This window comes from Leguminivora glycinivorella, chromosome 18 (assembly GCF_023078275.1).
Source record: "Leguminivora glycinivorella isolate SPB_JAAS2020 chromosome 18, LegGlyc_1.1, whole genome shotgun sequence".
NCBI lineage: Eukaryota > Metazoa > Arthropoda > Insecta > Lepidoptera > Tortricidae > Leguminivora > Leguminivora glycinivorella.
The window spans coordinates 4127130-4139319 of record NC_062988.1 but is presented as its reverse complement, the minus strand read 5'-3'; the positions used below and the strand labels follow the sequence as shown (position 1 = coordinate 4139319).

At 41.0% G+C, this 12190-nt stretch overlaps 1 protein-coding gene across 5 annotated transcripts in view; it reads right to left on the bottom strand.

Annotated features, from left to right (window-relative positions):
• Positions 1–3713: 3713 nt before the first annotated feature.
• Positions 3714–12190, bottom strand: part of LOC125235713 (homeodomain-interacting protein kinase 2) — a 154646-nt gene continuing 146169 nt past the window's right edge. For 4 of the 5 annotated variants that reach the window (XM_048142279.1, XM_048142281.1, XM_048142282.1 and 1 more), the window contains 5 exons: positions 11658–11789; positions 10776–10853; positions 8985–9143; positions 7642–7734; positions 3714–7040 (listed from right to left, as the gene is read on the bottom strand). In XM_048142279.1, coding sequence (XP_047998236.1) covers positions 6875–7040; positions 7642–7734; positions 8985–9143; positions 10776–10853; positions 11658–11789 — 628 coding nt within the window. In that variant the 3' untranslated portion in view covers positions 3714–6874. The remainder of the gene's footprint in view (positions 7041–7641; positions 7735–8984; positions 9144–10775; positions 10854–11657; positions 11790–12190) is intronic. The other variant, XR_007178124.1, reaches the window with a different exon arrangement.

Genomic DNA, 12190 nt, shown 5'->3' with positions numbered 1-12190 from the left:
TTGCATTAACTTAAGATGTTACTGATAGTTTCCTTATTTTGCGACAAAAACCAAAGTATCCCGGAATAATGTACCACATTTTACTATCCCGGAATAGTGTACAGATACCTTACGTTGATATCGGAACGCCTCTGCCTCTAATAATTAATAATATGCACTCATACAGTAACTAAGTATTTAATTATTTACATTTATAGAATATTACACTTAGGCACATCAATTGTTATAAAATTACGATTTAATTCGAAAACGTGATCCTGTCACCGATATTTAGCTATGCTACCACGAATCTAATATAATAAGTGATTATCTCAATACATATTGCGCTCACACTTACTTGTCTTATTCCTAAAAAAAATATTTAAAATAAATTACAAACTGCGCAACGAAGTTTTAAACTTACCAGCAAAATTGATGTTGCCATGTTAAAAAAATAAGACAAGTAATGTGAACGCACTTTAAGGTTAGGTAGTCTTTCAATGCTCAAAAAAAGTGAAAATTGTAAAAACAACTCGTAACCGCTACTTTATATTAGGTACAACATTTATCAACGTTTGAAATATGTACTTAGAAACGATTTGTATTAAGAATGTCCTACTCGAAAAAGAGACCCCGAGATCTATGTATCGCTCCCACAAGTTTTACTTGCCAGTTATTTAATGATGATTAAGCTTACTACAATTTATATTTGTACTAGGAAATCGTATAAAAACACGATAAGAAATTATTGGAGGGCAGGTGTTTTTCTTAAAGAGCCCATACATTTAGCTCGGAGTCCCGCTTCCGCTAACTACTCCTGGCACGGGCTCCGCACTGACTTGAACCACCAGCGGAGGTTTATTTCAGTGTTGTAACCATGCCAGAAGTCGACAACAAGCGTGGCAACGGGGGGCGCGTTAAATTTGTACTTTCATGACCCCCGGTAACCGGTGCTATACTAAACCGTATCATAACATTATAATATTTGTGTTTCAAGATATATTTAAATCACTTGCTAACTTGGTCATAATTCTACGTTATTTGGGACTATAGTCTAGCATAAATAGGTAGGTATGTCGTACGGCCGACACGGGCTACACAAAAACACTGATTACTAGAAGTATAGCGGGGGTCCATCCTGTACGCCTTCGCTTCAGCTCATTATGAAGACACCTGTATCAAGGGTATACAAATGATATACTTAATAAATTTTATACTAAAGTTCGAGATGTTCAGAATGAACCCCGACCGTTAAAGTAGTAGAGTAATTAAGACAGCAAATATCGATTAACTTTTGGACATCGAAATCACATTGTATGTAAAATAAATTTATTATCTATTTAAGAAATCTAGAAATTGGTGCCATCTAAATTTGTTTTTTGGAGGCACGATCGCAAAGACTAAAAATTTTGAGACGACGAATTCCTTACTAAGTTCACATTAGAAAATGTTTATCATTTCAATTAAACCTAATGTCCAATTTTGCCTTTTAAATTATGAAGGTATTGTATATAATGTATTTCAAGCATGTGCTTGTCGGCTATTAGTCGCTCGCGCCTTCGCGAGTAAGTATCCTACGCGGAACACTACACCCATAGCTTATACAAATCTTGGATAAAGACCCTAAGAAGCTGGCTACCACTAGTTTATCCCACCTCAATAATCTCCTCACTGCTGATAACTAACAGGAATTTGTAAGACGACAGTTGGCAGCAGAAACGAGATCGATTTGTAAGTCTACAGACGGCCCTACCCACTCTATAAGCTCTAGATAATTGTAAAATTATTTTAGACATCTATATTTTAATAAGTCGGTTTGGTGTCGAAGTATGCGATTATAGAACGAATATTACGTCGAACATTAAAAGCAGTCCAGCGTTCGCCGCGAATAAGAATGGACGGCAAAACATTAGCGAGAGCGTTCCACAGACTACGTACAAATATATTAACATCGTCTACGTTACACGACAGATTAAAGCTGGGCGATATCCATGGTACAGATTGGTTCATCTTCCACGTACAATTGACGTCACTGTTTCTGCTGACACCTTTAAATCAGGTAAGTTTGTTAAAACGGAACCGGCCGGCGCCGGCACTGATGCTGCGAAACATATCGACGCACTGGACTGCAGCCATCTAAAACTTTACAAACTAACCTACTGACAAAATCACATTTACTTTAGATAGTGTAAAAATAATGTTTATAAACATTGGCCTATAAGTTAATCATAGAATTCATTGTACTTCAACTAGTTGAAAAGCTTATTATTATTATCACACACATTAGGTAGATATCGAATCAATGTACAAATGCTAAAATAGAGCCTAGTAGCAGCACTAGAGCACTAGCTAGAGTATAACGTGCGACTCAGACTTCAGTATTACCAGGGAGACCTTAGAATAAGTTCCAGTATAGAGTTGTTCCCACCACCCTTCATGAGTTGCCTGCTGCGCGCGGCAGGCGCAGTGGACTAACAACGTACAAATTCAACTATCCTAACCATTATATGAAAGATCGTCAAAAGTGCGCACATTGAGACATTAAGACGATTTAAAATTGCAAAAACCTTATTCGAACACCGCATTTTATAGGTCTTTAAGCGTTCGGTTTACTTAAGTAATAAATAGTAATTTATTTAAAACGTGCGTATTACAACGTTCTGATAGAAAGTTGCGGTATTAAGTAATGGCATGTCATTAGTAATGAGGACGTCAGTCGGTGGATACAAACGTTTAAGTTAACGAACTACACGAAGATGCCACTACGAACGCTACCTTTCACTCCCACCGCATTACGTTTACCACAAAATATTATTACAACCACTACGCTAGGGGTTGTCTACCACGTTCAATTATACATCTATCTTCCAATGTAAACCTTTCGTTGTGGTACTAACATGTAAATTGCAAAAGGAATACTTTAAAATGTCATCGAGGTAATAGTTTATCCTCAAATGATATGAATCATACGATACTAGTTATAATTCAGATTATAAATATAATTTTATCTAAACATACAAATAATACAAGGATGGACTTTGCCGACATATTGACTCGAGTATAATAATATATGAAGAAATGTCGACATACAAGTTATGCTTTAAAACAATTAATATAATTCTTAAATCAAATAATTCGACAAAAGGAAACTTAGTTAAACCATTCTACGGTTTCAAAACAGGCACTATATCTAGCCATTTATTAGGAAATCTTAGTGGAACACTAGGCAACTATGAGCCCTGGATTACAGGGCCTATAAACATTGATATAACATGGACACTAATAAGGGGCAAACTTAAAGTATTCTAACCGGCAAATAATAAGAATGATTATTGTCTGACACTGGGTTATTGTCGAGACAGCAGCTCTCTGGCGGCGCCCGCCATTCTATTGACTATAGTGAGCCGCGCTGTGACGACCCACGCGAGACTTTCATGTTTAGGTCGTTACGTAACCTATACAATATAAGATATCAATGCTTGTTCCTCCAACCGTCTATTTCACAAATAATATATACATATAATAATAGTGTTGTTTTATTAGCCATGAAGCAAGTTTCTTAGTCGTGATTGTGAAGTAGACGGTGGGTTACTGGTGTGGTGCGGTGTTGTGTGTATGTCACAGCACAGCTAATACGAATAAACTAGTTGCGAATGCGCACACGGGCCGGCGAACCGTCCCGGACAAGGACGCATCGGAAAGGACCGGGGGAAGAAAAATAAAAATAAAATAAAAAAGGGATATCTGGATGTTTATTTACATTTGCTCTATAATAACTATGTGATTATTGAAGATAAAATTAAGCAACATCAGTACTGATCCCTGATTTCCCATTATCGAATTCAAAACATGTTAAAACATTTCAACTCGTGTTGAACAAGCCCCTAACGCTAAATTAAAACGTAAAAATACCCATAATTGTACAGAGTTAGCTCTCGGCTCGTACCCTGAGGTACTCACAGTTAATTGTTACATGAAATTATTAAAATCAAACGTAATCCTAGGATACAGTTTCACCGCTAACGCTACACGAGACGATCACAGAGGAAGTGCCGCTGCGCCGTGCGCGCCACGCCAGGCACGCGCCACGTCGGGCGCGAGCCACGCCAGGCGCGCACGCCGCCGCGGCAGTGCAACCAAAAGTTACACATACAAAAATAATATAATCAAACATAAGACCATAATCAACCCACACTAGTGTGTTTGTACATTGTAATAAGTCGAATAGGATAATAAATTATTGTCAAAATAATTATACCAAACGGAGCATAATCCATGCACTAAGATACAGGCGTTATGATGAAACCATAGCACGACTAAATATACATATACACGGGGCATGACCTCATCCAGATGCTTAGCAAATATGGAATTTTATACACAATTTTTTTTATTGCAACAACCCAAAATTTACAATAATCAGTTTGCAACGAACTAATATAATAATGAGTTAAATCACAGAACCACAATGGACAGTAAACGCTGTTGCTATGCCGCGTCAGATGCGCCCCATATACGAACTAAGTAAGTCAAGTTAATACGTCTACATCCGATCTAGTTACAAACTTTATGTTAACATTCCATCAGTTAAAATACTTATAAAATAAACCCCAAAACTCCGATATAAAGACTTAGTAATAGACAAAAGAATGTGAGGCAAATGAGCGTGCGCAGAACGCGGGTCGCGAGCAAATAACGTACTGAATATAATATATTATATGCGTGGCACGCGAGCGCTCGTGCAGTGCACGGACAGAGATCATTGACTACGCCTCCGACATCTCGCCTGCAGCGGCAAGCGGCGCGAGGAGCGCTCGACATCCACTTACACCTACTCAGATCAGTTACATCTATCACTCGATATACAGGACCATCAGATATACGAATACTGTCCTGATACAAGCGGAGGGAGTAACGTAGGCTATCGAGGGCCTGGCACAACATATCGCAAGTCGAAACGACGATCAGTTCTGTTATGCCGAAGATAAAGCCCCATTTGAAAACAAAAGTTATATTTTCAAGGAAATGAGAAAATATAGGAGAATTATTATAATCAAAAGAAATATAATCTAATGTGAGTCAATATGACACTCAATAATATCCGTAGAAAGATGAAAATGAGTATCAAATCTAAATGAGTGATTTAAAGCAGAGTCTAGAAAACGTTGAGATAACAAATTCAGACTCTGAAAGTTTCGAAAGTTTTATCTGTGGACGTCGTTGCGCTACGCACGCCGTTTGCAAATGTCATTAATGATTAAAATAAAATATAACGCGTTCACCATAGCAACTACAACCGTAAGAATATAAAACTAAACATAATCATTATTGTCGGGCAGCAACTTAAACGATCTAAATACAATATAGACATTGTAGTTTCGTCACGAAATAAATCTGTCGGATAAACACAGTGACCGAACTTAGAATAGAGTAAAATAAGAAACCGCGATTAGAAAATTGATTATTAATGTAAATAAAACTTAGGCTAAAATCTAAAAAATATACGACTAATAAGCGAGATAATATGGTGCGAGGCCGGGCCGAATCGAACGCTAACACGAACTTGTACGATATGACTAATATAATGCTGCCCGGCCCACGCCCACGGTGCCCACTCGTCCCCAACTCAGGTCTGGAGCGAGCGAGCACTACGGAAAAGGAACACGGGAATTAAAACTAGTGATAAACATAATGGGACCCGACCAGACGCAGTGTACATTATAATATGTGCAAAACTGAATTACCCAGTCTTTTGATATAGCAAATCGAATAAGCATCACTAAACTATCCGAATAAACTAAGATTGCAGTCGTAAAATAATTGCATTAGATTTTTTTTTTCATATTAAAGAATATTAATTTTTCTTCTATCTAAGGTGATTTATACATGCATATAACACTTATAGTTTACCTATTAGTGCGTACTAAAGTTTTTTTTATATAAAATTCTTAGATAAATTTAATTTCGTTTAATTTATGATTCTAAAGCTATACAAGTAGTCCATCACCGCGCCCACACGTAAATATCTACACAATAATTATAAAATCCCATTAACACGAATACAGGTAGGAAACGGCGTACACGTCTCGCGACTACGTGATATGGAACGTAACGAAACACACTCGCCACCGCACCAATTTAAAATCAAACCATAATTGACAAATCACCGTCACGTAAAACTAAAAGTACAGTCGAGTCGAGACCGCTCCGCGCGGCCCGAGGCGCGGGGCCCACGTCGCGAATACATCTTCCATTATAAAGATTTGGTACAAACAACTAAACGTCTACAGTAAAAATATTAGTAAATGCAACCTACTCTCCGCTCTACCGGCAAAATCTTAGTAAAAAAAAATTATAACGCAAAATTTACAATCCATATTATACAGCGATAAACAAACGAGTCTACATCACTACCGCCTAGCGCGTACACGAGTAAACATAATCGTTACAAAATAAATCAATACAACAATATATCGACTACACGTCAAACGGGTCTCCGCCGCTAAATTATATACTTCTACTCGAACCAAAATATCGAATATATTCAAACGCGGAACATATCACGGGCGAAACGTCGCGTATTTTATAAATCGGCAAAGTCAATTATAGAGTCGAGGGGGTCGGCGGAGCTCAATAGATCGAGGCCGCCATTCCCCCCGGACGGGACTCCGGATACAATTTCATTCATACAAATTAAATAATTCAGCATAATCCGTTTTTGAAAATAAAAACTTAATGTCTGATTCGTCAGGTGCGAGTTTAAAAATCGACTTCAACATTCAAATTTGAAAGGACAGCCGACACGTAAAGCTCTAGGAATATATATAAAGGTCGATACGGGTCGCCGAGGAGTCCCGCAGCTCGCGTGCCGTTCCGTAGTGTGTAACGGCGGCGCTCAGTCGGTGTACCAGAGGTGCTGCTGCGGGTGCTGCGGCACGAGGTAGGTGGGCGAGTAGGGCTGCAGGTAGGCGGGCAGGCGCGCGCTGGCGTGGTGCGCGGGCGGGGGCACGCCGCCCGCTACTGCGCCCACCGCGCCCACTCCCACTCCGCCGACGCCACCGCTGGAACCACATACGTGTCTTTATTACCTAGCTATACACTTACGGATTTGTCCGCCAGGCGAAACTTCAGATCTGATCCGCGATTAGCCATGCATGTACGGATTGGTCCCTCGCGCAAGGCTCGGCTGATCCGCGGCTTGCCCGGCGGACAAATCCGAGATGGACATATCCTTACTATATTAACTAAGGTGCGACCGCCGGGCACATCCGCGCTACACACACGCGAGCAGCCGACGGATCTGCCCGGCCCGTGCGATCCGTTGGTTTTGAGCACGGGTTACCCGGCGGGCAAATCCGTGTCTATCTCTCGCCACACACGAACGGATGCCCGCCGGGCAGATCCATACGTGTGTGGCTAGCTAATAGCTAAGATCTTTAGCGAATGCGGTTTGGTGAAAAAAGATACGAATTCTAAGAATGAAGAGAGAAGATAGTCCATCTCTGATCATAAAATCGGCGATCCAATCACAGTACTAGATGTTACATCGATACCGTACTATTAAATAAAAGGACCTACAGTAAATCAAAATAAACTCATCTCGCATTTAATTAAGAAATCGACTGCAGACTCTGTTAATAACTGTTCAAAGAGAATACTCACGTATGGTAATGGTAGGTGGGCACGTATAGCGGCGGTGGTAAATAGCCGGGTGATACCCCTCCCGCCGGCGACAGAACGCCTCCGCTACCAGTTCTGAAAATATTTACAAATTGTGTAAAAAAAATTGTTATATTTACAAAAAATTACAAAAGGTGCCAAGATAAAGGCAGATAGGGAAATATTGGAGACCAGGTGCCGTAGTCGAAAACGAAAGGTAGTCTGGCTCTGTCGCGCCAATACGCAAGCTCGATAGAAATAGATATCAACAGCGTTTAGTTTCGTGAGCGTTTGTGCCATTCGGCTACGTACAGTCAACCAATTGGAACCCTAGGCCACTGTAGAACTATGTCATAGTGACGTTATAAACCAGATTGAAAGAAATCTCTTACTGCTTGTCATTTTGACATGGTTGTAGAGTGGCCTAGGGTTCCAATTGGTTGACTATACCCTGACATGTAACGAGGAGTATGTTACTCCCCGAGCGAAACAAAAAAACATTAGAATTTAACCACGTGACCGTGACCAAAACTGGATCCACCTTGGTGGTGTTCGTTATGTGGATCCTTTCCCGCTTCCTCTCACTTCCCCGGGTGAGCTGCTTGTTTATACACGACGATTAAGTTGTCTACAAACTACTAGTGGTTGCTTGACACAACTGCTAGTTGCGTAGGTTTTATGTCCTGTGGTCTATGACGGATGACGTCACTAGGCATCCGTGAATGCTTTAGGCACTGGTCTCACCGCGAGCTAATAAGCAATAAGCTATCGGCTATAAAAACGAACAAAAGATAATCACTCCCGTGTAAATAAAAAAGACACGGCGATGTTCATAGTTGCTCGCCCAGCGGTGAGCTATCAAAATCGTCGTGTCTCTTTTATTTGCACGGGAGTCCTTATCTTTTGTTCGTATTTATAGCCGATAGCTCATAGTTTACTAGCTCGCGGTGGGACCAGTGCCATAAGCGGGTGATAGACATACGAGCAAGTACGCGTACTTATGGCTTGACGACCTTTTTCGATTGTGTGTCACCATAAGTACGCGTACTTTTAAACTGCCGCGCATAGTCGTCGACGATCCAACCGGTTCTCAATCATTAAGTATGCGTACTCGTTCGTACGTCTATCACCCACTTTAGAGCCTCCGCTAACTGGCGCGGACGCCCGCCGCGTGCACACGCTCGAGGGTCCCGCCAATAAGTAAAGTCCGTCGCACGATTCGCACGCGCCCGCGCCATTTAGCGCTGTTCATACAATTTTTTGTTAGACGAGCGTCCGCTCCAGGCTTCCAGGTAATCCGCGCCAGCTAGCGGAGGCCCTCAAACCCTCGTAGTGTGTGTACTGACTTGTAGTGGTTGTGCGGGTGGTGGTGCCAGGCGTGCGCGGCGTGGTGCGCGGCGTGCGGCGCGTGCGCGTGCTGCTTGTGCGCGGGCGGCGCGCCCGCCCGCCACCGCCACCGGCGCCCCCGCGCCCGCGCCGCTCGAGTACTCGCGGCACCCGCCCGTCTGAAACATAACATTACTTATTATTAACCTGCCAAAAATATGTGCGTGTAGAACGGCGCGATAAGCATTCTTAATAAAAGCTTCCTTTTGCCACCTTTTTACTGACGAAAGTGGCTTCTCAAAGACAAAAGTTTGATTTTTGACCAAACATTTATTTAAAGTGGGATTAGTTGTCAAAGCGGACCCCAGGCTCCCATGAGCCGTGGCAAATGCCGGGATAACCTTGTCCTGAGTCATGGATATTTTCTATGTATGTACCTACGTATTTTTATATTATACAACGTGTTTCCGGTATCACTCAAAACCTCAGACAACCCAACAGATTTTTATTTTTTTAAACTCATCTAGAGTATTCATCTTTTAATCTGATGGTTACTTTTTTTTTAAATTGAATTTTTAGATTTCTGTACAGCTCTACTTGACTTTTAGCTCTACACTCAATAAAATAATTACTAACTACCATCATAATTATCATAAACCATAAAACTATTTATTTGTGTACGTTACTGCAACGACATAAGGTTTACCAATAGACAGCTAAGATGTCATTGTAAAACACTAAAGCTTTGTCACAGTAAACTTCAAATTGGACAGGTAATCAATCAGGCGGGCAATTATGGTCGCGCGATAAGTGATAAAACATCGGGCCGTCCCTATCGCACTTACAAATAGTGCGATAAGGACGGCCCGATGTTTTATCACTTATCGCGCGACCATAATTGCCCTGCAGGACAGGTTTAAAGCAAATTTAAACCCAATATTCAGAATGACAAGGTTGTAATTAGGTACGAGTTCAATTTGTTATGACTTATGATAAACATTAAGATTAAACTGACAAACAATGTCAAACTCGTAGCGGAAAAAATAATCGCCCAAGTAACCAGCCAGTATTAATGCCCCTAAATACTGAAAAAGGCAAACAACCTCTAGCAATGCGATATACACAATGATGTATTACGAATACAATAGAATAGGCACGTAAAAAATAACTAATCATACTAATTTAAATAAAAATATTACCCCCATCAAGATATAGCTCAATCGATTCTACTCTCGATTCTGAACAAACGGTTTTCAGGTTTTTAGTGTTAAGTGAAACACGGTGTATAATAATATATCGTTGTCTGGGTACCTGCAACACAAGCCTTCTTAAGCTTACCGTGGGACTCAGTCAATCTGTGTAATAATGTCCTATAATATTTATTTATTATTTATTTATCCACGACCAAATATACAGAAGATAAAGATAGAACGTGTTCTCAATAACAAGATACGCCCATGATGCGTGTCCGAAATATTGTACATATCGTCACTACTTTGAAAAAATCTCATATCTCACGCTGCTCCTCAAAGTTAACCCTCAAATGCATGACCTTGACAAAGATTTATTCAAATTTAAACTTTGACATGCTGTCAATAGAGTCAAAAATGCATGATGCATATATACATCATTATGCATTTAAGGGTTAAAACGCAGTAAGTCTATATGCATTCCATACATACTTACTACAATTTTCGTTTCATTGACAGACGAAGATACAAGTTTTTTTTAAAGTAGTGACTATATATTATCATGTCAAGTGTGTGAGTGTATTGTGAATGTTACTGTGGTGTGAGTGATATTTTACTCACACTATCCCTCTTGTTGTGCTGCGTCGGCACGTACTGGTTGCACTGGTACTCGTTCGTCGGCCGGACGGTGGCGCCGGTCTATAACGTAAATCATCCGTCATTGCATACAGGGAATAGGGCACAACTAACTTTTTATCATGGAATACACGGAAATTTAGGGTTTCAATACAGATTATTAATTAGTTACTAACGTAACAGATACTTCACTTGCCCGCAAAACGACAAATACCTACGTTTTATTTCACTAAGGGCCGGTTGCACCAAACCGTCTGGCACCGTTAAAGCGTTCGTAAAATTTTCTTGTATGAAAAATTCCATAGAAATCTTCTGAGTGACGATGATGTGTCTGTCAAATGTGGTTGGTGCAACTGGCCCTAATACTAATGAGTTACTACGTAAAACTCACAATAATAGTAGGTGCCACGCGACTACATAGGCGGCGCTTAGCGCACCTCGGCCACTTGTTCATTCGAATGAACGACTAGCGAATACCTACAGTATTTTACGCGTGGCTGCGAGCGATTGACGTAGGCCTGGTCTTAGTATGAAAAGATAATGTTCATCTCTTAAGAAAAAATGTAAAATTGTCAAAACATGAATCCTGCACAATGGAAATAGAAGCCAATTTCTGTGACGCGTGGTGAAGGGCTGAACTATAGTGCAGGTACTAAACCCTATAAGCGTCAGCTGCCACTCCGTTGGTGGGTTGAGGAACAGCGTGCATCCAGCGGTATCAGCACGGTAGCGTGGTATGGGCCTATCGCGTCGGTGCGTGCCCTTCACACTTTTAGTAAGTGCGAAAGGGACGCGATAGGCTAAACACACAAGTTTGTCAAGGCCGCTGGTGACCATCTAGCGTGCTGATAAGACAGAACAACCAACCTGCTGGTAATGGTGGTGGTCGGGCGGGTCGTGCTTGTGCGCCTCCTGCTGCGCCAGCGCGAGCAGCCGCTTCTTCTGGCTCTGCGGCGTGGCCTGCGCGCGCGCCGGCGCCGGCGCGGGGGCTGACGGTTGCTGCATACCAACACAATCATTGTGATACTGCCGTCTAATATATCAGCGAGTATTGCCGGCCAAAAGGGCAAATACATTTGTAATTGGCACTTTTACCAGTTTAAAAAAAAAATATTTATCCTCAATCTACCGCACCCGTTAATCTCCGTTGATTATTTTGTGCCTTCTATTTATTACATACGGAGATGATAACTAAAGATCGTTATCAGCGTGCTGTATCGGTGGCAGCGTATGGTTGACAAAAAAACAAATACACAAGTATTTAAAACATTATATGAGCCATTTTTTTTCAAAGTTGTCCACCCCACTTATTTTGTAACATGGGTATTTTTTACGCGATTAATACTCAGAATCGCAAGCTCTTTCGATCCTGATAGGAGAAAAAAAAATGTCCCAAGATT